The 23623-nt window shown below is 50.8% G+C and overlaps 2 protein-coding genes across 2 annotated transcripts; one reads left to right on the forward strand and one right to left on the reverse strand.

The window, feature by feature from the left end:
- Positions 1-41: 41 nt before the first annotated feature.
- LOC120897965 lies at positions 42-18232 on the reverse strand. The gene is made up of 12 exons (XM_040303230.1): positions 16854-18232; positions 10383-10501; positions 9866-9996; positions 8903-9784; positions 8425-8504; positions 3428-3488; positions 2727-3024; positions 2434-2640; positions 2032-2320; positions 1599-1948; positions 619-904; positions 42-540 (listed from the first exon to the last, which is right to left on the reverse strand). Exons 1-12 carry the CDS (start codon positions 17419-17421, stop codon positions 248-250), a joined length of 3564 nt encoding a protein of 1187 aa, XP_040159164.1. The 5' UTR covers positions 17422-18232; the 3' UTR covers positions 42-247.
- A 2877-nt stretch (positions 18233-21109) lies between these two features.
- Positions 21110-23608, forward strand: LOC120893984. Its single transcript, XM_040296262.1, has 3 exons — positions 21110-21744; positions 22055-22822; positions 22904-23608. Exons 1-3 carry the CDS (start codon positions 21613-21615, stop codon positions 23336-23338), a joined length of 1335 nt encoding a protein of 444 aa, XP_040152196.1. The 5' UTR covers positions 21110-21612; the 3' UTR covers positions 23339-23608.
- The last annotated feature ends 15 nt before the right edge of the window (positions 23609-23623 follow it).

Consider the following 23623-nt stretch of genomic DNA (forward strand, 5'->3'; position numbering starts at 1 on the left):
TTTTGTTGCTCTTACTATCCACATACCAACAAAGATATATGATGATATATATTTTTTATGTTTCGTCAGCCATAAAAAGGAAAGGGGGTAAATGGGGCAATACTCTACAGGATTTTCTTTTTTCAACTTATCAGCACAAAGGTAAACACAAATATAAAACCGTTAGGATTTGACTTGCAAGCTCTCCGACGCAAAGCACGACGCAAGGCACCGATCCGATTCGATCACACCGTGTGCAGCTGAAGCTCTACTTCACAATAGCTGCGCGCGGGTAACTGACACCGCTGCACGCCGTGTCCACGTTTGCGCAGCAGTTGACCGCGGCCGGACTGCACGATTGGCAGCAGACCGCCCCACTAGCGCACGGCTCCTCGATGTACTGCCCGGGTGGCGCGTAGCTCAGCTTCTGCACCGTGTCCGAGTCCATCGGCAGGTTCGGTGGCTGGTAGCGGGCTCGCTGCGCCCACGGGTAGTGCTCTTTCTGCGGCAGACACACGGGCATGTAGCTTAGCTTCTGTGTCGTATCACTCTCCATCGGTTCTGGGGGGAACAGGGGGAACAAAACGGGATAGGCTCAGCACAGGGAGCGCGCAAAAATACAAGTACACGGTTACTTACCCTCCGGACGCTTGTAGACCAGGATGGGTTTGCACGATTTCGTCGGCACAATGTTTTCCTTGTTGGCCGGGTAGGATAATCGGTTGACGGTGGCACTCTCCACCCGTCCCGTTGGCATCTTGAGCGATCCTTGTGGCACGATCGGGTCCCGCTTCGCTTGCCCCTTGCAGACAAAGTCGTGCCGCTGCGTGGTCACCTCCTGCATGGGCCCGTCGCCGATCAGCGGTGCGGGACGGGGACGGATCGGTGCCGGCCGTTCCGCATGGCAGTGGGTGGCAAAGGATGTCTGCAAAAAGGAGGTGGCAAAAAAGACAAAGGAAGAATTGACAAATTTGCGTCATTTAAAATATAACGGAAAACGACAGAATCGTGGCATGCACTCGCGTTTTGGATGTTGGAAGGCAATTAGAGCTTCGTTCGGGTCCGAATGAGCCTTTGGGGGAGTGCTGTTAGTATGTACATCATATCGGTTTTAGAAGCAAATGTAAAAACCAAATTAAAATACACTACTTATTTTGTGTAAAACGTGACGGTTCTGATTCAAGGGCAAAGTGTGTGCACCGTGAGCATTTACATCATTCAGCTAGAGGCTAGAGCTAGTAGTGGTAGTGTTAGTAGTAAGGATGTACTTTCCTGCAATTACCTTGAATCGATTGCTGAAGCGTCACACGCGTTTGTTACGTGAAACTTAAAATGGCAGTGTGCACGGCAGAACTTTAAACTCAATCTACGCGCAAATTACGCAAACGTCTAACATACGTTTGATGATGATGCATACCTCCCCTCCCTCCCTCACACACATTATACCAACAACAACACTACACCAAATGCAACACAACGCTCTAACTAGTACCGAGAGAGAGATAGAGGGAGGAAAGTGGCTCAGCGGCTCAGTGTCCACACATCAACCCGTCCCGAGCGGCCGAGTCCGGCTCGGGTCAGAAAAAGTTGGAATGATCCACGACATAGCTAGGATATACCTTGTACACGGTGTCGTCGTCCAGCCGCTGCTCGGCCACGCGCAGATTGGCGACGGGGCGTATCGCGGGCGGCCGCTCGCCGCACGTGGCACTGTGGTAGCTCTCCTTGTAGACTGTCTTCGATTCGAAACCCGAACCGGCAGGTACGGAAAGGTTGTTGTACGGCAGCACCATCTTGGCCCGCTCGTTCGCGCAGCCCGGCATGAAGCTCTTCTTGTACGTCGTCTCGTTGTCCATCGGCACGTCGGGCGGCTGGTAGCAGGCGCGCCGCGCCCACGGCACGTCCTCCTTGGGCGGTGGGCAGACCGGACCGTAGCTGAGCTTTGTGGTCGTTTCGGACTGCATTGGGACTGGAAGCGAGGAAGAAAGGTAGTAGAGTAGGTGCAACAATGACCAGTGAAGGTTAAAACAGGGCCCCCGCCCCCGCACTCACTCTCGGGACGCTCGTACTCGCGCAACGGTTTGCAGGAGCGGGCCGGCTCGAAGCTGGCCATGTTCGGGCAGCTGTAGGACAGCTTGTTCATCGTCTGCTTTTCGAACGGTGCGCTGTGCACGTGCATGTGCCCCGGCGGGACGATTTTGTACCGCTTTGGTGTCGTTTTGGCCACGTAATCATGCCGGCTGGTCGTCACCTCCTGCAGCGGGCCCGGCTGTATCAGCTGATTGCCGGTAGGAACTATCGGTTGCGCTCGATCTACATTGTTGTAACCAGGGTAGGAGAGCTGCAGGGGGAAAACCGAGGGTTGTTACGGGAAATTCATTCAATCATCAACACTAGCGCCATCTGGGACTCTTTTGTACTAAGAGCTAACTTTTGTTAATGCTTCACACTTACCGCTGTGACGGTGGTTTTCTCCAAACTGCCCGAATGTGGCACCAGATGGCCCTGGGGCTTGATCGGTAGCGGGCGAGCATTGACGACCAGCTGGGGATCGGCACTGAAGGACGTTTTGTAGGTCGAATCGCCACCGAACTCCACCTCGGGCGCTTTGTACGTTACGATCGGTTTGCAGGACTCCCGTTTCGGCGGCTGGACGTAGCGCTGTGTGCGGGCGAATCGAATAGGAAAAAGAGATTTTCACTAAGTAGCAAGCTATTTTAACAGCACCTGCTCCCTCCCAGACTTACCACACGCTTCATGGGCACACATCCCGGCCTACCGCAGGCACAGTTACAGCACTGTGGCATCTCGGCCGGGCAGCAGTCAGCCGCGGGAACGGAACAATCGTCGACGACGATGGCGGTTGGCTGCGCACAGGACTCGGCACAACACGGGTAGGACGGATCGAGGCACGCTGTGTCCGGAATTTCTCCACCGGTCGGTGCGCAGCAGGGAATTTGGGGCGCTGCTAATGGTACGGCAGCCTCATCGCAGTAGACAGTGCAACCCGCTGCACATGGATCCTGCTCCGCGACTAAGCACACTCTGTCGGGATCGGACAGGGAAGAAGAAGCATTCAAAGGTCATGGATAGCACACACTCACACAGAGGCACAAGCAGCGGATTAAAACACGCGGCTTCACATTACCGTCAGGAATTGGCAGGGTGAATTGGGTCCTCCAAACCTACCTACCCCCCCCCCCCCCCCACTCCAACTCCCCAAACCTGCACAGTATCGCCCGATTGTTGCGAGGATTATTAAATCAATAATACCTATATTTACGCTATTTAAACAGTTCCCCATCACCACACCCTACATCCTCTCCCACACACCTTCCCACTTGTGTCCTCATAACGAGGCCAAGAGCATCCGTGGCCTTCGAAAAGAGCGGCACACACCTCGGAACAAGCAACCCCACGACCCGTCCCGCCTCCGCTACCAACTCACCCTTCCGTTTCGGCCATCGGGACTTGAACTTCCGGTTTTGAATGGCTTGAAAATTTCGAACCTAAATTTGGGCAGCTTCAGGCGTTTGGACGGACACGCGAGGGGGCACGATCCGTTCGGGATGGGATGGTTGCAAAAAATGAGCCCACTTTGCTGTGCAAGCAGAAGCGTCGCAGCCTGCTAGGATTTTTTTTTTATTGCTTTTCCGCGCGCTGCATTTCCATCGCGACCCCACACTTCCCGCGGCAAGGAAACGGAGGAGGGTGGGCGGGCGCAAACCAAAGGGAATGGGTATGGCCTACTGGTAGTTTGTTTTGGTTTTTTGGATAGCCAGAATGTTGCTTTCCACTGGCACATGACCCGCTTTCTGCTCGCTGGGGGGGAGGTGGGTGGATGAGTGTTCATTTCCAGGTCAAACAGTAACGAACGACGGCGGTGCACGTGGGACGACAGTGAACCGACTGGCAGAACACTCTACTGAACTGCCACTGTTGTGTGTTTGTGTGTGTTGTTCTGGTTTAAATTGAGTTTTTTTTTGCGTGTAATGTTCTTCTATTTATTTTTGGTTCCTTTTCTTACATCGTTGCTGTGTCTGTTTGCGAGCATGAAATTTGGTATCATCCTAATTATGCATGCCCCACTTGCGATTGTCCACTGGGCATACTTAATGATCCTGGAAACTGGCTCGCTTACCGTTCGCTGTGAATTGATTCGATTTTTTTCTTATTCTGCAAAAGGGAAATGCAGCTTTTTTTCACCAATAATGGGCGACTACCGAAGGCCGACGACAGCCGCGCGTACAGGAACAACGTTAGGGACAAGCAGGAAGCGTGTTTCTATTTTAGTTTTACTCCTCCCTCCTCCCCACCCTTTTTGGCCTTTGAAATCGAAGCCCAGCGTCACAGTCCATGATTAAATAATGCCCCCACAAAAGGTTAACAGCACAAGACACTACACCACTGCGAGCCTTCTGTTGCACAACAAACATTAATTCCACACCTTACAAATGAAGCGAATCAGTCTTTATAGACACTTTAGGGAACATTTGCTCTCAAGTTAAAGAGTGTAAAGGGGGTGTACATTTAGCGGAAGAAGCGTAAATCATGCGTAAAACCTACAGGCCACACAGGTTTTGGTAGAGTGTCCATTAGTGCGGATTTTTTTTTTTTTGGGAAAGCACACTCATTGAAGCGGAAGTGGTGCGAATTCCATCCTTATCGTGTCGGCCGATCGCGAATGTTTCACATTTTTATAACACACAATTTCAGTTTGCGAATGAATACCCTTGGCCATCCACTCATTCTGAATCGAATCGTATTGTCGACTGTCCCTCAACCCGCACTGTGTAGCACCAATCTGTGCGTGCAAAGCTAATCACCGTTGGCTGTGTCTTATGGGATGTCTGAACCACTTAGGCACGTGTCACGCTTCGTTCACGCTTCAGCCACTAGACAGACACGAGGAGGCAAAGGAGAAGGGGCGGTGATATGGACGGTAGGAAACGAGAAAAGCTCAGAGCTTACTTTGTACAACGCGAGTGATCCTAAAATCGAAGACCCCACAGGGGCACGCCACAACACCGCCAACAGCAAGGAGCACGAGAACCGAACCGAACCGAACCAGGCAGCGAAACTGAATGCCGAAATAAAACCGTCCCGCGAATGGACTCTCCAAAACCGGCGGCGGCGGTTCGACTCAAAATCGACCAGCGTTGGTTGGGGGAGAACCGCGAGGGGCGAGAGAGAGAGAACTTCATTCAAATGCAGGTCAGCAGGGTTTGGGCAGAGTGGCAGAAGTGGGAGCTCACAGAAGAGGGATAACATTCGAGAAAATGAGAAAAAAAGCCTCGTCGTCCTGTGTTGCGAGTGAGCGCGCACGGTTAACACTAACACACAAGCTGCCGAGCAAACATACCGGCGGCGCCTTAGTTGAACTCCCCGTCCCACCCTTGTGGAAGCTTCACGGTCGAAAGGACGCACAGCCACACACTGCTGGAGGGGGTGTAACGTCGAGAAAGAGAATTAGAGAGTGAGAGTAAGCAAAAAAAAGCAGGGGGAAAATATCCTTAAGCACCGTTCATGTAACGGTAGAAAAGAGTTGGCTGAAAGGCCACACAGCTGGGGGAACGGTACAAACATTTCCAAATCCTTGTCCCACCTGGTAACGGCCGACGAAGGACGACGAGTTACGCGTGTAGCCAAACCAAGATAATACGGTGGCTTACACTTTGCATTGCGCAGGTTTTACGCTCCCAAAAACGGTGTTACACCTTGTGAAACGCATTTCCGAACAAATTTACAACCTCTTAAAACAATCCCCCCCTGCCCACCATGACGCCATGTTTGTCTTGGAACGGGCTAATCAATTTCCCCTATCATTGAGGCAGTCCTGCTTGCTTGGGAGAGACTTGCGAGGAATCCGACAAACGTGCTGCGACGTTCCTTCATCCGTCACGCGGGGCATAAACAGGTCACGACGACCTGGTGCTGGTACCGATGATAGGACAACGCGATGGGAAGCGCAACCACGTGTGCACAGTTGTGTGCAGAAATGCGAAGGACATCGATCAAACACACACACATTTACTACTGGGAGGGAGGTGGTTCTCCTGCTGTTTCCTTCCCTTTGAGTCTACCCGTTTCCCCTTACTTCTGTGTCTGCTTCCGCTCTTACGCGATGCGCGAACTGTTGAACATCGATAAATGCACACAAAATACAATCAGGCAGGAAGGCAAACACACACACACATTACTAATGACTATTTGAAAAACTTTTGAAATTAGGTCGACGAAGCATGGATGGCGGTTTGTCGTACCGCGTTTGGTTTTGGCTGGCTGGCTGGCTGGCTGGCTGGCTGGCTGGCTGGCTGGCTCACTGACTGTCTCGGTGGATAACTGCAAAATGTGTTGTGCCACTGTTTGCTGTAATTTGCAGATCGCGTGTCTGGTGAGGATGTTTTGTTGCGAACATTCCGAGGACAAAGATGTATAAAAAAAACAATTATAAACGGTGCATTAAATATGATGGTTCAGTTTCCTTTTTCTCAATATGTAACGTCCCCCGCTGGTGTTAAATGCAATAGCAGAAGTAAAAAAAATGTAAATACCGTGTTTGTTAGTAGTTTTAATTATATTTTACAAACAAGATTCCAGAGACAGTAAAGGAAAGGAAACCGGAAAAGAAATGTGTTTTTGCCACAAACACAAAAAGAACAGAACGAAAGAAAGCAGGAAAAGAGCCAGCCGGGAGATAGATCCACACACACACACACGGGAAGTACTTCCAAAGTTTATGAAATTCCGTGTGGCACAAATAAAAAATTAGTAAAAAAAACACTGCCTCCTCCCAGCTCATCCTCCTTGGTGTGTGGTGGTGTGGTGGCCAAGTATAATTTTGTTTGCTAATTGCACAGAATACCACATGTGCATCATTTGCGTGCTGCCGTTGCTGCTGTTGCTTCCTTTTCCGATGCACACACATACACTCGTCCTTCTTTGTTCTATCTATTGCAGAAATACTTCCTGCCTTTCAGGCACGTACACACACACCGTTCGTAGTACACCGATTCCTTCTCGCTTACACACGTACACTCACACAGACACCGTGCTGCGCGTGAGGTGTTGGGTGCATTTTGGGTTGCTTCGTTCCTTCTTACTCTACGCCACGCTCCATCTTTCCCGCTACGCTCCGAAGGGAAACGAAATTCCAAACAGAGAAAATACTCCCATGGCGCCCTGTCCTCCTTCTATGGCGGGACCATGAGGAGGATGATCTCGGGAAACCGAACGAACCATTCAACCAACCTTCCCTCCCCTAATTAAACTCTTATTCCGCGTGCCGTACGAGTAAAGTCCCCCCGGTAATGGTCGCCCCGTGGGCGAGCGAGTAATTGCAGTAACGTCCCGTGTCGCACGCCCTCACCCTACACGTCACGCCCGACCTGACCTGACTGTTTTCGATAATCGATTACTTGCGTATAATATAGTAGTAGTAGGACTAGTGGATATAACTTGATTATGCAGTAACTCGCTTTCGTGTACTGATGACTTTACGTTGTTCGTTTCACTTTTAGCGTTTATCCTAGGGAAACGCTTACTTAGATAGGACACCGGCACCCTCCACGCTAGACTAAACCTTCGCGCGTGTGGCGCGTGATGTTTGCAAATCAATCCAACCAACAATATAGTTACTACTATACACATTTTTCTTTGTTTGTTGGTAAACGAAACAGAGAGAGAGAGAGAGAAAGAGAGAAAAAAACAAATAATTAAACAAAAAGAGAAAATCACACGCGCACACAATCACAACTAGTAAAATTAAAACAGAACCTGGCAGCGCTAGGTGATGCCAAACTCCCCTTCGGTTCTCCCTATCGCAGCCTGAGATAATAATAATAATAATAATAATAATGGTCTGTCCTATGTGTCCGATGAGCCGGTTCCTGCCTATATTGGGACGACCCTTTCTTGCCGCACACACCTTATCGCCGCATCGTTGTGATGAAATATTATGCTGCCCTACAAGATTCGGCCTCATCGACTACGTACCGGCGAACACATGTCGACCAGGCGTGTGTATGCTTGTGTGGCCTTGTGATTACTTTCGAACCTGATTTAAATATTCCCTAGATGTGTGTGTGTGTGTATATATAAACGTTTAATATGTACCGTTGCACTTATTGTTGGTATTGGGTTGTTTTTTTGTTTGTTTGTTTGTATGTTTGCCCTTTCCTTTTTTTCGTTTAAATTAACTAACTGCACTCTTGTGCACGCCTGCAAACTAACTGTTCCTTCCTCTCGACTCTCCTCCTTAACCAGTGCTATTATAGAACTATATGCAGATCTTCCAGTTACCCTTCCGAAATAGACAGCGTACAGTAGGGCACCGTTCTAAGTCGCCTTCCCTTTGCTCACGCGGGAGAGATTGCTTTCTCGCCGTAGCTTAGTGTCTTGGGGGCCGAACATGCACGCCGGTACACACCGGCACACTCCCCTAACACCAGGAGAAGAACGGACTCTTGTTTTGGAAGCGCTGCTGGAATGAGAAAAATCTCGACGATCCCGGATTAACCTTCGATCTGAAACATAAGAGAGGGCAAGTTTAAATTTGGGGCTCGCTTTCTGCATATTAAACGGCAATCTTACATTTACAAAACGTGCAAAGACAAGCATAACAAAAAAATAAAAATAAAATACATGCAACATTGGGTGGTGTAAAAAAAAGAGAGGCCACACTCTGTTTACTGTTGTTAATTGGAAGCGCTAAATTAATACATCTGGATCGTGCAAACCGAACTTAAAAAAAAAGGAAAGAAGGGATGCTGTGTGTTAGTATAAACCGAACCGAAAAGCAGCTACGAAAACGGCTCCACCGAGCCATATATGTGAGGTGCACACACACACAAACACAGCTGTACAAGTGTGTTAGAAGCACAGCGCGTCCGCGTCGGAAGCAGTGCGTGAAATGCGGACCAACCTCTCGACGATGACGGCCGGCATCTGGACCAGCTGGACCGGGCTCTTGCCGTCCTTTAAAGCTTGCGTTAGATTCAGCATCTGACCGCGCATCACAGACATCTGCCGCTCGAACAGGCCCCGGTCGAAGCCCTTGTCCTGCTTGAACAGCTCGTACAGCTCGTTGCACAGCTCCTCGCAGAAGTGCGGATCGGACAGCGACGGCAGCACCAGATCCTTGATGTCCTGGCTGAACGGTTGCTTCGCCTGCGGCAGCCACGCCCAATGGTACGGGTAGGCGCGCCACGAGTCGGGATGCTTGAACGGGAACGCGAGCCCGTTGTCGATGGCGGCGATCCGAATTTCGGGCAGCTGCACCAGATTCCAGTCGGTGTGTTCCATCATCTCCAGCCGGCTGCTGCTGCGCGGGATGTACCCGTTGCCGTTGGCCGCCGCGATGCCGTTCACGCCGTTCGGTGTCGTGGCCGCGGTCGGGCTGGTCGGCAGGATCGACGGTTGATCGTACTTGATCAGCCAGTTGTCGTTGCCCCGGTCCGTGTTGCGGATGATGTAGTCGAGCACGACCAGCCGCTCGAACTGTAGCTGAAACTTTTGACCGAGCCGCGTCGGCAGCGGCTCCTGCTCGAACCGGCGCAACCAGTAGTCGGCATCCTTGTACCCGTCGACGAACAGCTGAAACGAGCCGGTCTTCGGCGGGAGCGACATGCGGTTGAACCGAGCGGCCGGGATGCGCTCCTTGATCGTCTTCTTGATCCGTGCCTTCTGCCGGTCGATGCGCGGGTAGTTGAACGTTTCCGACACGAGGCGCACGACGCGCGTCTTCGGTACGATGTTTAGATTTAGTTTTTGGTCCACTAGACTAGCTCCGGCCTCCGAGAGATACCTGCCGACACAGGGGTGGGAAAGTTTTTCATTAGTATAAGGAAGGGATTGCTCTCATTCTCTCTCTCTCCTTCTTTCTTACCCTTGGTTCGGTATCAAACAGGCGCGTCCAAAACAGCACGGACAGCACAGCTTGTGCATCCATTTGGTCCACTTGGGATTTAACCTTCCGTACGGTTCCTCATCTTTTGGTTTAAAAACGGCAATTACTTTCTGTAAAATGCATTCAAACAGGAGGTTTTAGTACATGGCACAGGTGCGTAATCTAACCTAGCATCGGTACAGCGCATCGGGATTGATGTACGATTCATACCAAAATTTCTAGCAAACTGCTTCAAGCGAAAGAAATTCCCCATCCACCCAATTCGTCCCAGCTGCGGTGCGCACAAATGCACAAACTGCACAACGCAAACACTTTAGCCAACGACGAATTGAATGAGCGAATCGTTTTGGGCAAGAGGTTGTTTATGCTGTTTGCTCTCCGGTAGGGATCATCGTCTTAGTTTGCTTTCCCGACGATCATCCAGATGGTGGATGAGCAGCAGTTTTACTTATTGTTTTTTTACTGACTTTAACGGCGGTGATTAATGTTCACTTACTTTGGCGGGATTTTTCACAAAGTAGGACCCACTGCTGCCTTGGTAGATACGTTCCGGATAGATGCCAGCATCGATCGCTATTTCTGCCGAGTACACTAGGTCACTGAAGTGAGGATCATCTGGAGAGTGAGGGGAAAATGGTGAAAAGAAACAAATGTTTTAGTATATATGTTTTATACGACGCATTTCCCTGTGGTTGGTGCTGTTACTCTGCAATACGATGCATGAAGTTGAAGTGTGCACGTGACACTTTTTCAGTTCTAAGGCCGTCTTAAGAGTATGGTTTAACTATAAAGTATCAGTTTATTATGTGTTAGAGGTGAAGCAAAACCTATTATTCGTATAATACGGATCAATACAGCGGGAAATGTTTACGTGGCACATACTTTAAGCGCCCTGTGGACACTCATTGCCAGCCACCACACATAATACAGATGTTTATATTTATATATTTAGTATTTACGTCTGGCTGTTGCAAAACTATATTGAAAGCAAAAATAACACCATTGTGCTTTCTGACGTTTTTCACTTTTCCTCGCCTTCACCAACGTTCTTGCGGACAGGCGCACGAAAAAGTGCACCTAGTTTCTTATCAGTCAGACGGTCCGCGGTTGTTGTTTACTACACACCACCACCCCTGTGCTGCATTCGTCTACAATACCGTGCCATTCGCATACGTACATCGTCGTCCGCCTCCGCCCTTGGTCTGCTTCCTCACAACCCAAAAACCCACGCCAGTTTACACGCAACTAACACCGTCGTTCTAAGGCGCAAGCTGAATGAGGTTATCGCGAATAGAAAAGCGTATACAGCGCGCGTTCGCGGATTCGGTTCGTTTCATTTTGACCATAACGGCTTCTCCCCGCGGCCCTCCCATCCTCTACTCTCACTAATTTTAATTAGTGGCTTTTGCCGAAAAGTGGACGCCGGTTTGTTTCAGCCACAGCAACGGGTTTTTGTGGTGCCCGAAGGCAGGCAGGCAGGCAGGCAGATATGCCACATCCATTTTACGCGTGCATTTAAATCCGATTAAAGATTTGCCACGTTTCGTGCAACCCGAGGTCGCGCACATTACGGCCCCAAATCAATGGACGCCCATCGCGACACCACGGGCAGCGCAAAACCGACACGAATATTTGCTTAACTTAAAGGTGCAATGGTTGTGAGTTGGCAAAAAAACGAACTCTGCTCCTCAACAAAGAACGCGCTTTGGCTTGTGTCCAATAAACGTACAAAACCGACCATATCGAGAGCCGACCCCCCCTGGGCTGGGATAGTAATAATTGTGGGAAGAGAACGTGTGCTTTCCGCATCCATTCTGGGCGGTTGAGTTGGTATGTGGCATCATTTTGCCTTCAAGTGCACTCTTCTGCTGTGCATCGTAAGGACATTTGCAGCCAACGAGTTCTTGCTGCTGCTCCTGCTGATCCCCAAATATAGCGTTTCGTTCGTTTCTTATTCAATATTCGCTTTCTTCTTAGGGAACCACTAAACCGAAAAATACCACACGGAGCCACAGCGAAACCACAGAGAGACAGAGAGAGAGAGAGAGAGGTAAAGGGTGTTCAGATAATTCAATTTTTTGTTCGAATTATTTTTGGAAAGTACGGAAATGGCGCTCTTTGGACATCAACGGTGGTGCTCGATCCAAGGTCGGGCGTTATTTTTCTTTCGTCGAGCCACATCTACACTCACACACACACACAAACCCTGTACGGTTTGGAGCGGAACTGAATCATCGCGGCTAGAAGAATAAGATGTCCTCACCGCACCGAAAGGAACCGAAAGCTAATCGATACTTTTGCCTTCCACAAGGGGGAAAAAGCTGTACAGCGACGAGGCACACTAAAATGTAAACAAAATTTCATTAATACCAATGCGTCCCCGAATCGGGGGCATACAACATTTTCTCTCCAATATGCTTAGTTGCCGCCCCTTCAGTAGCGGTGACACAGTGTAGAGAGCAAGTGCAATTGCATTCAGCCGAGCATTCGCTTGCCTGCTGCCGGGGCACCGTCGAGATAGGGTGGAGAAGCAAAACGTTTTCTCGAAATTACCATAACACCGTGATCGATATCCTTCCACCGTTCGCCCGTGTGTGGGATGAGGGTGGTTTTGTGTGCTGACCACCGTTCAACCCCTTTTTCTGCCGGTAGACGCAACCCCTTCCTTTCGGGGGACACACTGGAGGAAGCAATAAATGTTCTAGAAAGCGTGTGTGTGTGTGTGTGGTGTCTTGATTTGCCCACAACAAACCCGACCCAAACCGCAGAGGGTGGGATATATGTCCGCATACAACCATTCTTTGCGTTTGCTTTCCCTCTTCAACGTGGGATCGGCGCAGGGTTTCCCCCTTTATCCTTGCTATCACAGAACTACAGAAACTCCCCACACGCACAGCTGGCCTAAATCTCACACCAGTCCTACTGTAGCTTCACGTGGCGCACGGTCGTCGTACTGCCCCCCCCGAGCGCAAGGCAAGAACCACGTGACCCAAACGCAAACAAATGAGTGTGTGCGTTAGAAGACTGCTTCTCCTTCGCTCGTACGGTTTGCTTCGTAAGCTACAATACTTCCGCAAAGGATAATATGCCCCCTTGCCCAGGCGAGCCACCAACTGCGTCCTTTGCAACTGATTTTTTCTGCCAGCATAGATTCCTTACGCCTGTCTGTGTCTATTAGCCAACCATTTTACCTGGAATATCGTTGTACGGATAGTAGTCCTCGTCATTGATAAGAAATTCTCCGTTGATGCATTCGACGCGGGTCGAGCCGTCGTGCAGACCGGTACCGGAACCTTCGCCAGCCAAGCTCACGATGGCGGTGTTGAACTGGAACGTGTGGTGGCTGGGGCCGCCGTGCTTCACCCCAGCATCGAACCGATAGTCGGGCGGTGCAATCATGTTGCCAACCGGTCGCCCCGGACCGTGGTTCAGCCGGCCAGCCGCTTCACCGGCGGGGCAAAGAACTGACCCCGCCAACAGGTCCGCCGTGCCCAGCAGGTACGTGGGATTGATCACGGAAAGCGGACACCCGTCCGCCATCGATAGCGACGAGGAGGGTGGTGTCGTGAGCCGCCGATCGGGCTCGTCCTCCGCCGCGCCATCAACACCACCGTTCAGCGGTGCGACGACATTACTATCGTCCAGGATGAAAATGTTGGAATTTTCCACGAGCATGGTGCGGCCGCATGAGTGCACGGTTTGGGGGGAGCTGGGACTGTTTTACAAGGACAACACAGTCGCAGTGGCGTTCGTTCCCTGTCTCTGTCCCACTCACACCCACGCGCGTTGGTGGAGTAACTTAATTACTGGCTGCTCACACCTACACGTGTGACTGCTTGCTTCCACGCCACGAGGGCATTATAATCCGCCGGAACAAGGATGTTCCCTGCGCGCGAGAGGTACACCTTTGCGGTACACCAGAATTCAGTGGTTCAGTTGCTTGCTGTCAAAACGGTAACGAATGGTGGAGAGGGTGGCACATATCTTGAGCCCGGCCAAACGCGTCATCAATTTTCCAGATAACTGCGGACGCCGTAGGAGGCAGCGGCACCACGTAGTAAAATATCACACTGATGACAAATGGCGATAGAACAAAAAAGAAAAAAAAACACACACACACACAATTCCAGGCCACTTATTAATCACGGTCACTGTGTTTACACAAACATGTTTCAGATGCAAACCGACCCCGACTACTGGGCTGGCTGTGATTTGCTTTTCCCAACTGTACACACACACAGATGTACACACTAACACTAAAGAATTTCACTCAAACCACCCCTGCGTTCAAGGCGCGATATCGTCGTGGCCTGCTAATTCAAGATGCGGGCGACCCAGGAGCGGAGCTGAACAAAAAAAAAAACCCAACGCAGACTAGCACACGAAGAGACAACTTTGTCTTAGCAACACGGTTCAGTGAAAAAACCATGACCAGCGCGGCACGACACGGCAGCTCGGAAGTTAGCAGGCGCGGGGGGCGCGTGCGGTAGAAAAGGAAGCAGCAGTCAGTAGGCACAACACAGGGCACACACACGCAAACAATCTTCCCCGGGGCCAACGCCGACCGACCGAGCCCGTTCCGACGGTGCTGTACACAACACCCACCACCGGACGTATTGTGCGGTCCTCCCCGCGTGCTGGTGGTATCGCTCGAAAGTGAAAACTGCAACTGGCGAATGGCGCCACGGCTCGGCAAGCCTCGAGCCCGAAAGCTCAACCGAAACTGCCCGTGGCCGACCGGCGGTGGAAAATCAGTCGAGCTTAAACGACCGACGACGACGACCACCACTAAACAAAACGAAGCTGTGCGTTTGTGTGAGTATGTTTGGCCCGTAAGATGATAGTAAAGGGGGTGGGGGGACCATTAGAGTGGAACTGAACGCGTGCTGAAGGAAAAACGCCGTGGAAACTGTGACGTCTGAAGTGTGGGTTTGTCACCGAACGGTGGTCCTTCCCTCCCGCCACCCAGGTACCGATATGACGGCAGCTGTCAACGGCGGTGGTGAACATTCCACGGAAAAAGCTTCGTTACTGTCGTATCCTCGCTGTGTTGGCATGGTGTTCTGTGGTGTGTGGTGTGTCGTCATCGATTCCTTGCCCCTGTGGAGGGGGAGACAAGGTTTAAGTGCTTCTAGGAACATCTTTTCCGCGAAACCAGTTGTACGGGGTTGGTTGGCTCGAAAAGCTCGCCAAAGTTCCCGTTCGGAGCTTTTACGACCAGCGTTGTCGGTCGTACCATAAAGCAAAAGGGCGCCAGAGCTTTACGTTGTCAGCAAGTGAAGCAATCCGTACAGGGATGCATTTTGGTTGTTCGGCACACCTGTCAGGAACCAAAACATAGGCGACTAAGTGTAGTTACTATGTATAAGCGCAATTCCCAAAATTTTACATTTAATTTCGTGATATCGACCATCCGGTCAAGGCGATTGTGTCCAGGTATAGCACATACAGAAAGAAGTGTTCTGAGAGCGTTCTTGATGTAAACAACCCTTGCCACTAAGCACTATTAGCATTAGTAATTGCATACAATTCGTGCTGCTAAGCCAATGGGCAAATTGTAATCGCCTCCTGCTTAAGCGAACTTAAACTACCTTTAGTGCTGCAATGTACTAAGGAAAAAGGCCATATTTTATACCATCCGTTCCGCTGCCGTTCGAACGTGAAGCTAATCAATGAAAACGATGGACCATTGCAACGGTCCGTCCCGCACCACACACACACACACGCACACAAAGAGGAATGAAACAACGAACAGCAAAATAATGGTTCGTGCTTCACTGCCAAGGTTAAGTGTGTGCATGAGGGCCGTGCTGGAAAGTGGGGACGACACAGTCATACTTTGCCGAATCTTACGATCAGTTTGGTTTCGTAGCCACAATAACAAACGGTTTTGCTTGGTCGGATTTACTACCAAGCTTACGGAATTCGCTACGGAACGATTAAGTGGCTCGTCGTAGTTAGTTTGAATGCTTACGAATAGCGTCCCTGACAAAACTGGTGTAATTCACGACATCGAATGCTGTTCATAAAGCTGTATTACACTTTCATGGGCGGGACAGCACCCGGAATGATGTAACAAAATGGGACAACCATTTTAATGATGAATAATTTGAAACATTCTTACAAAAAGCAGCGACATTTCGAGAGCTTATTAGCCCGGCTCCCGGCAGTGATAAGAACATGTCGCCCCGGAAGAGGAAAGGACTTTTTGCTGCTGTTGTCGCGGCCGAAACGAACGAAATGGTAACACGAAAGCTACAAAAAAAACTCTCCTGCCACCAATTTGTTGTGCAATGAGTCGTGTTCTCGCTTGAGAGCCAGCATCTCCATCGTGCTGGCGTGGCTGGCGAGAACTGCGATAAGCCCTGGTAGGGCAGCCTAGCTGTGGGGCAACAAACGACACACCATTATTCGAAGTAAATCAATCTCCCGTCGAGGGGTTGGTGCTGCTGTTACCCAACCCGGACACCGACGGCAGCAGCGGCAGCAGCAGCCATTTGCACTGCGCATTGGAATGGGTGAGAGCAGTTGTAGGGTTTCCTTCGAATGACGTCCGTGGGGGCATTGCCTGACGAATTGCAACGCAAAACAACCTGCTCTAGGGCTTGTTGCAATTTCGACCGGGGTTCGTGTGGGGTGTAGCAGTCGCATTTGTCAAGAACAGCGTGCTTTTGCAAAGTTCATAAGCGGCGCAAGATAAGCGCCAAATACATTTTTTCCTCTTAGCTTTCGGGGCATAGCGCTATGCAGCATGTTTGCTAAAAGATTAACCATTTTGCGGTTGCGCCTTCCAGTTGTATCACACACACACATACTGCCGCTGCAAATCTTTCATCATCCCACTTTCAACAGGGTCTTTATGAGGGAAGAGACCCCCCCCTCCCCATTAGCATACACCGCCTTGGGAGCGATGAGTCATGGAGTTTGGTAGGGGTGTTAGTACGTGCGTATGTAGCGGGGCACTTACCGGGAAACTGATTGTACGTAATCTCATGATCGCGCGACCCCAGCAGGGGCTGCGACTCTCGATCGATGCCGGAATCCAGCGTGATGCCTTCGAAGCTAACGTCCGGCAGGACGAGCGGCGTACCGTCGCCGGTGTCCACTACGGCGATGGTGGCGGCCACGGTCGCGGCTGAGGATGCGGACAGCCGCGACGAACCTTGGTGGTCGTAGTGGTGGTGGTGGTGGTGATGGTTGTTCACGCTCTGCTTATCGGCTGCAGAGGAGGAGGTGGAGATCGGCAGCAGTAGGTCGCTTATGATTGCATCGTTCACGCCTCGCTCACCGTGGTCCGCTGCTTGCGGCTGCGACGCTGGTGGCTGTAGTTGCTTTTGCGGGTGTCCACCGGTGGCACCGGAAACGAACGCTAGATGATTCACCGTTCCGGGGAGTGTGTGTGTGGTCGTCGGTGGTTGCGTTTCTGCTGCTGCTGCTGCTGCTGTGTGTCCGTTCGATGTGACGATGGCACTGGCGGGATTCGTCGTGCTTGTGTCTCCGAAATCCAGATCCACAAGCGTTCCTTCGGAGGTCATTTGACCGATGCTGTTCTTTGTTATCCGACGGGTGAAACCATCGAACACAACCACGCACACTTGCACTAAATGGGTTTGGACAAAGGGTGGAGAAGTTCGCTTTTCCTACTTTTCACTCGTTTGCGCTGGGATGGGGGAAAAGCCGTTGTTCACTACAGTTGCAGGGGTGGTTTGCACGACACTGGTTGGCTGGCTGGCTGGCTGGCTGACTGGCAGCCCTATCCTAAACCGCACACACGCGCAGCATCAATGTTCGACACGGATGGAGATGTTGTTTGGTCGAGCAGAACACACTGGCAGCCTCACCCGTGAAAGGGAAACCCGGTCCGCGGCACACGCTACACTGGCTTACCAACAGTTCACCAAAAAAGCGGTCGTCCTTCGCGCGTGGTATAGAATTCGGCACCGAACCTGTGTTGTTTTGTCCAACGACTAACGTGGTGGTGGTGCTGGTGCTGCTGGAAGGCACACGGAGCTCATTATCATCTGACGTTGTGCTTGTGTGTGCGCGCTGGGGAGACACGCAATTTCTACCAACAAAGCGCGTACCAACCCGTTTTACCGATCCAGCGGACGATGATGGCTTTCTCGCCCAAACCGAAGCGCCAAACGGAACCGTAACTTGAGGAGGGTTGCTTTTGCTAATGTTCACCGTAAAGCGGTGTAGAGAAAAAAACTTCCGTCGAATTTGCGATCCACCCCAGCTGGTCTTTCTTGCAGCAACCTTTTTTTTTATTTAGCAAACTGACTGATTGCCTTTTCCTGGCGCACCAACACAGCCGCACTTTGTTCCGTTCCGTGTGTACACAATGCACACAGTGCACGGACGCACGCACACAGATTCTGTGTTGCTGTCATCTGCGTCATTGCGTCAAACGCGCACCCGCAAAACAAATTCGAGCAATCGGCGAGCTCGCATGAGGTACGGGAACGGAACCGAGCGGCGGTCGCGGTCCCTCGGTGCGGAGCACTCGTGCAGGCGAGCGATATTACAGGGTTTCGAATCATATAAGGGAATAGTTCAATCACTTAGGGGAATGTTGCAAATCGGTAGGGGAATATTGCATGCAAGCTGTGGATGTTTGCAATCACTTAGGGGAGTGTTGCAATCGATTAGGGGAATTTTGCAAGCGTACTGTGGAGCTGTAAATGGGGGGGGGGGGTGCCGCTGTAAATACCTCAAAATATTTTCGTCAATCTTACTAACTTATCATGTTTAATTATGGCTCCGCAGCAGGATTTATTTAGTTTATCATGTGTACAGCAGAATCTCACTCGAAAACAACTCCAAATGATGTTTTTAAAAAAACATCATCGGTATCAATTCAAAGCTTTTTACACCGGCACCCACCGTCAGACGACAGCTCCACAGTACGCTTGCAAAATTCCCCTAATCGATTGCAACACTCCCCTCCCCCTTGTATTATAACACAATTTTATCTTATGATAATCTTAAACCCTACCGCGTTGTTTTCCGATAATAAGAAGTACAACATATCACAGCAGTTAGGCCGCAAATACACGACGAGCGTTCCCGCGGGCGCGTTCAAACGCGTATAGCAGTTCCGTATAGATATCCAGCAAGAGCATCTCTGCGTTTCCGCGGTAGCGCGTTCGAATGACATTTCATTTCTATGGCCGGATTGTTATACGCGTTTCAGCGGGCGCGGAAACGCGCGTCGTATATTTGCAGCCTTAGGTTTAGCAGCTTTTACGCCTATGGGTTTAGCAGTTATAACTACAGGCGGTCCCCGAGATACACGGTACCTCTTATACGCGGATTTGGAGATACGCGGTTTTATAAATTTGACAGTTCTTTGAGCAAATTGTAATGCTTTGACACATGAATTGTCAAATCCCAAATATTTTCCCTTTGGATCAAATGTTAAAAACCATTTCAAATAGTTTAAAACTGTTATATTCAGTCAGATTCATATCAAATAATTATTTAAGTGGCTAAAACCACCCCTTACTTGCTAAACTATACGACAATTAGTTATATTTTGGCTGAAAATCACGAGATTCGTTTTAAGCGGAAATTTGAGATACGCGGTATTTTGTGGCCGTTTTCAGTCCCCGCTAACCGTGTATCTCGAGGACCGCCTGTATAGCGTTCAGCGAAAAGTTAGTAGCCTGTATAGTGTTAGTAGCCTGTAAAGTTAGCCTGTATAGTGAAATTATAGCATACCTAAGGCCTGAAATTTAATAATTATTATTTTTTGAAATCCAAAACACCACACTGAATAATAATTACAACAAATAATGCGAAATAAAATAAGTTTTAAAAATGATAAAAAATGATGATAAAGGTTATCAAAATTTTTAGCAATATTCGAGCCGAATATACAACTCGAAAACTCGAAATGTTTAGCGGGCACAGTTGTGTGTGTTTATATTGCACGATTGGACGCGGGTGGCGGCGGAACCTTACAAATGTTACATTGCACCGGAGGAGTTTGTGGGAACATCTTCGCTTCCTAAAAGTTGTAAAACAAAAGATCAGCTGATCGTGTGGGAAAATCAAAACAAATCATTGATCAATCGCGCGCTTGTGTGTGTGCGTATTTTTTGTACGAGGAAAATGTTACAGCACTGGCAACAGTCGGCAGATTTCCGTAGGTACTGAAAACGATCTCGTCGATTAATTTTATATATTTATTTACGTTGCCTTGTTGACTTTCTAATGGCGTTGGAGTAATGGCAAATCTTTTCCCCAACCCATGCCACAGCCTGAAGTTAGGAATGCTCGTCGCAGTCCATCGTGGTCTTGATGTACCGTCGGGACAATAAAATTTGATTGAACAAGACAAATTGCCCCGCGACATGTGGTGGTGAAAACAAAGCCACAAAAGGCGAAACAAGTCTGTTGACAACAGGCCCGCTTACCGCATGCTGGTCTGGAATTGTTTCAAGTACCGTTCCTCTTCATCCTCCGTAACGATCCAATCACCCCTTAGATCGGGTTCGTTTGTCTTGCGAGATCTGTTCACGCTGTCCTTCCGGATGGCGGCGCAACAAACAGGACAGTTAAACGAACAATTGGCACGTTTCCGGCATTTCTCAACAGGTACGCCGAAAGAAGAAGAAAAAAAAAACTGAAAAACTCCTTCTAAACTGTTCCCAAGTTTGGCCCCAAACTGTACACGATCGGTCAGTTTCGGGACAGCCGGATGACTAGCCCTTACTTCAAACCGTGTTTGCGCCCCACACCTAGCACTGCACGCGGTCGTCTGTGGCGCAGAGGGCCGTTCCTCATCGCTCCACAAGCTGTAACTCCCCCCCCCCTTCCGCCCTGTCGAAATCAATTCCATTAGTTATTTATCTCTAAATGTGATATGTTTTATGGGCAGTATGTGCATCAATTTAATAAACGGCTCCACTCTCGGCCGGCAGCAGCGGGTCCAATTGAATCGAGCAAAAGGGGTCGCTTGCGGCGGCACTGCGGAGAGTACCAGCGTCCACAGCCACACACACTCGTAAACGATCCACGGCTGGCGCGGCCGCGTGTGTCCAACGGAAAAGAACGAAGCAGATGATCATGATGATGATGATGATGTTGGATCAAGGGTCAATCTCGTGTGAAGATGATTCAAATGCAATTACTGCTGCCGCCACTGCTGCTTGTCGGCGAACAGAGCAAGGAAAGACAGCATCGCCCAGTATCGCGAGGGACTGTTGGATTTAGTGCAACCGTGGGCAGGCGGTTGGAACGGTTCAGTTTCTTCGGTCGCGCGTGGTGCAGCAGCATATTTCCGGCACAACAAAAAAAAAAAAAAAACGGCAGTTACATTCCGTTAGCGCATTTTAAATTTCCTTCTTGCGTTCGCGCTTGTCGTTTTGTCAAAAGCACGTTTTTGACGTTCTTGCGCGCATAGCGCGACACGGCAGACCGCACAGCAGGCTGGGTACGGTGATTCGGATCGATATTGGAGCGCTAGAACTTTTATCACCTTCCGGGGCAACACCGGGGTGTCGGTCCAGGCATAAGGAAAGCATCCCAGCAGGCGCAAAGCAACGGGGTCGCCTGCTGCTGTTAACGCTACTGTTTTGTGGCATTTTCGGCTGTCGGTTTTGCTGGTGGGCGCATTCAATGTGAGCGAAAAGGGAGGTCCCTTTTTATTGACCAGTGCCAAAGTGATAGTGTGTGTGCCAAAGGATTGAAAAGGTGGCTCGCATCAGTAGCTCGAAAAAATGGGTGTAAATGATAGTGAAGCTCGCAAGGATTCGATTACATCATCGCTCTGCTCGTCACATTTGGATCTGGAGCTGCTGCAGCGAATGTTTGTAAAGAATGAGCCAGATGTAACGATTGACTCGTACGAGGTATGGATGTTGGGCGGGTTGGTGAACAAGAATGACACAGGTCGGAACAGTTTCTCCCCCAGAAAAAGCAGTTCCTTTTACAATTCGTGAGCTTTTTGCACGAGGAAAAGAAGTTACAATTTCCCTTCAATGTATTCATATGATTTTACTTGAGCTTCTGTCTTTTAAATGCAATTAAAGCTTGTCCGTCATCATCCTCCTGTCGAGTATCGATTTTTGTGTGGGCGGTTAAGGTCACACAGGATGACATTAGTGTCTTCAAGGCTCTGCCTCTCCTAATTTAACGTTTTTTTTTCGTTCTCCCCATCAGGAAGCGCAAGGGTCGGGACGCGGCGACAACTACACGGCCGCCCTCTTCCGCATCGCGCTCAAGGGCCACACGCTGCCGGACGGCGGCACGAAAAAGCTCAAGTGGGAAAAGAGCATCATCTGCAAACGGCTGCCGGACTGCAAGATCAAGCGCGAAGCGTTCAAAAGCGAAGCGCTGTTCCGCAACGAGGTCGTGTTCTACAACACCATCATGCCCGAGTACGTGGCGTTCCAGCGGCGGCAGGTGGAGACGGTCGGCGCAGGCACCGACGTGCCGGCGAGCGAGCGGCTCTTTCAGGCCATCCCGCACTGCTACCTGGCCCGGGACGATCTGATCGTGCTGGAGGATCTGCGGGTGCGCTCGTTCACGATGCCGGACCGGCAGGCGGGCCTCGGACCGCAGCAGCTCGAGGCGGTGCTGGCGGAGCTGGCCCGCTTTCACGCGGTCAGCCTCGCGTACCAGCGGCGCCATCCGGCCGAGTTCCGGCAGCTGACCGGCGCGCTTGAGGAGGGCATCTTTTCGCAGGCGAACGAGGAATGGTACCGCCGGTACTACGACGTGCTGACGCGCAACGCCATCCAGATGGTGCGGCAAACGGTGCCGGAAAAGCGGGACCATCTGGCCAAGCTGGAGGCATTCCTGGGCAACTGTTTCGGCCACCTGGTGGAGCTGGTAAACCGGACCAGCGAGCTGTCGGTCATCTGCCACGGCGACTGCTGGACGAACAACATACTCTTCCGGTACGATGATGCCGGCGCAATCGCTGAGGTAGGGAATGCTGGGCACGTCCGCAACTGTGCGTCACTGATGCGCCCTGAAATGCTTTCTCTCTCTCTCTCTGGCTTGCAGACGTGTTTGGTGGACTTTCAGCTCATCCGGCACGGTTCGCTAGCGCTCGATCTCGCCTACCTGATCTACTGCTGCACCGATGGGGCGCTGCGCAAGAAGAGCCTGCAGCACTGGCTGCAGACGTACCACCAGCAGCTGGTACGCTCGCTGCGGCTGCTGCTGGGCGGCGGCGGGTTCGCCGAAGCGTTCGGCTCCGACCAGCGGCTGTGGGAGCAGATCGGCGACGAGTTCAGGGTGTGCGCCCGGTTCGGGCTCGGCGCGGCCATGGACATGCTGCCGATCAGCACCTGCTCGTCGGAGGAGGCGCCCGATCTGTACGCGAGCGGGACGGAGACGGCCGCCACGCCGCCCGAGCTGAACGTGCCGCCGAACGAGCTGTGCCGGCAGAAGATGACCATGCTGGTGCTGGAGCTGATCGATGGCGGCATGCTGTGAGGCGCAGAAACGAAAGAACGCTGACGGCGGTGGCGGTGGCGGTTTAAAGGCTCTCTAGGAGGAAGGCGTGCCGGTCGTTACTAGCGATACCTGAGCGTTGGGACCCGCGAGGGGTGGGTCCGGGGAATGTTGGCAGTATTTTAGGGGCCCCGCAGGGCTGTAGCAAATGTACTATTCGTTAGTCAACTGTGCCGATTATGCACTATGCTCGTGCTCGTTTATGCTACCCAATGACAATAAATATATGATATTATGCACAATCGCTGTAAACGGGACATAATTCTT

The sequence above is a fragment of the Anopheles arabiensis genome, chromosome 2 (genome assembly GCF_016920715.1).
Source record: "Anopheles arabiensis isolate DONGOLA chromosome 2, AaraD3, whole genome shotgun sequence".
In the NCBI taxonomy this organism is placed as follows: domain Eukaryota; kingdom Metazoa; phylum Arthropoda; class Insecta; order Diptera; family Culicidae; genus Anopheles; species Anopheles arabiensis.

Coding starts and splice junctions, on each gene's coding strand:
- LOC120893984 (XM_040296262.1), top strand. CDS start 21,613: ATGGGTGTAAATGATAGTGAAGCTCGCAAGGATTCGATTACATCATCG. Junction 21,745..22,054: donor TAACGATTGACTCGTACGAG/GTATGGATGTTG, acceptor TCTCCCCATCAG/GAAGCGCAAGGGTCGGGACG. Junction 22,823..22,903: donor ATGCCGGCGCAATCGCTGAG/GTAGGGAATGCT, acceptor TCTGGCTTGCAG/ACGTGTTTGGTGGACTTTCA.
- LOC120897965 (XM_040303230.1), bottom strand. CDS start 17,421: ATGACCTCCGAAGGAACGCTTGTGGATCTGGATTTCGGAGACACAAGC. Junction 3,025..3,427: donor CCGATGGCCGAAACGGAAGG/GTGAGTTGGTAG, acceptor CGATCCCGACAG/AGTGTGCTTAGTCGCGGAGC. Junction 2,321..2,433: donor AGAAAACCACCGTCACAGCG/GTAAGTGTGAAG, acceptor TTCCCCCTGCAG/CTCTCCTACCCTGGTTACAA.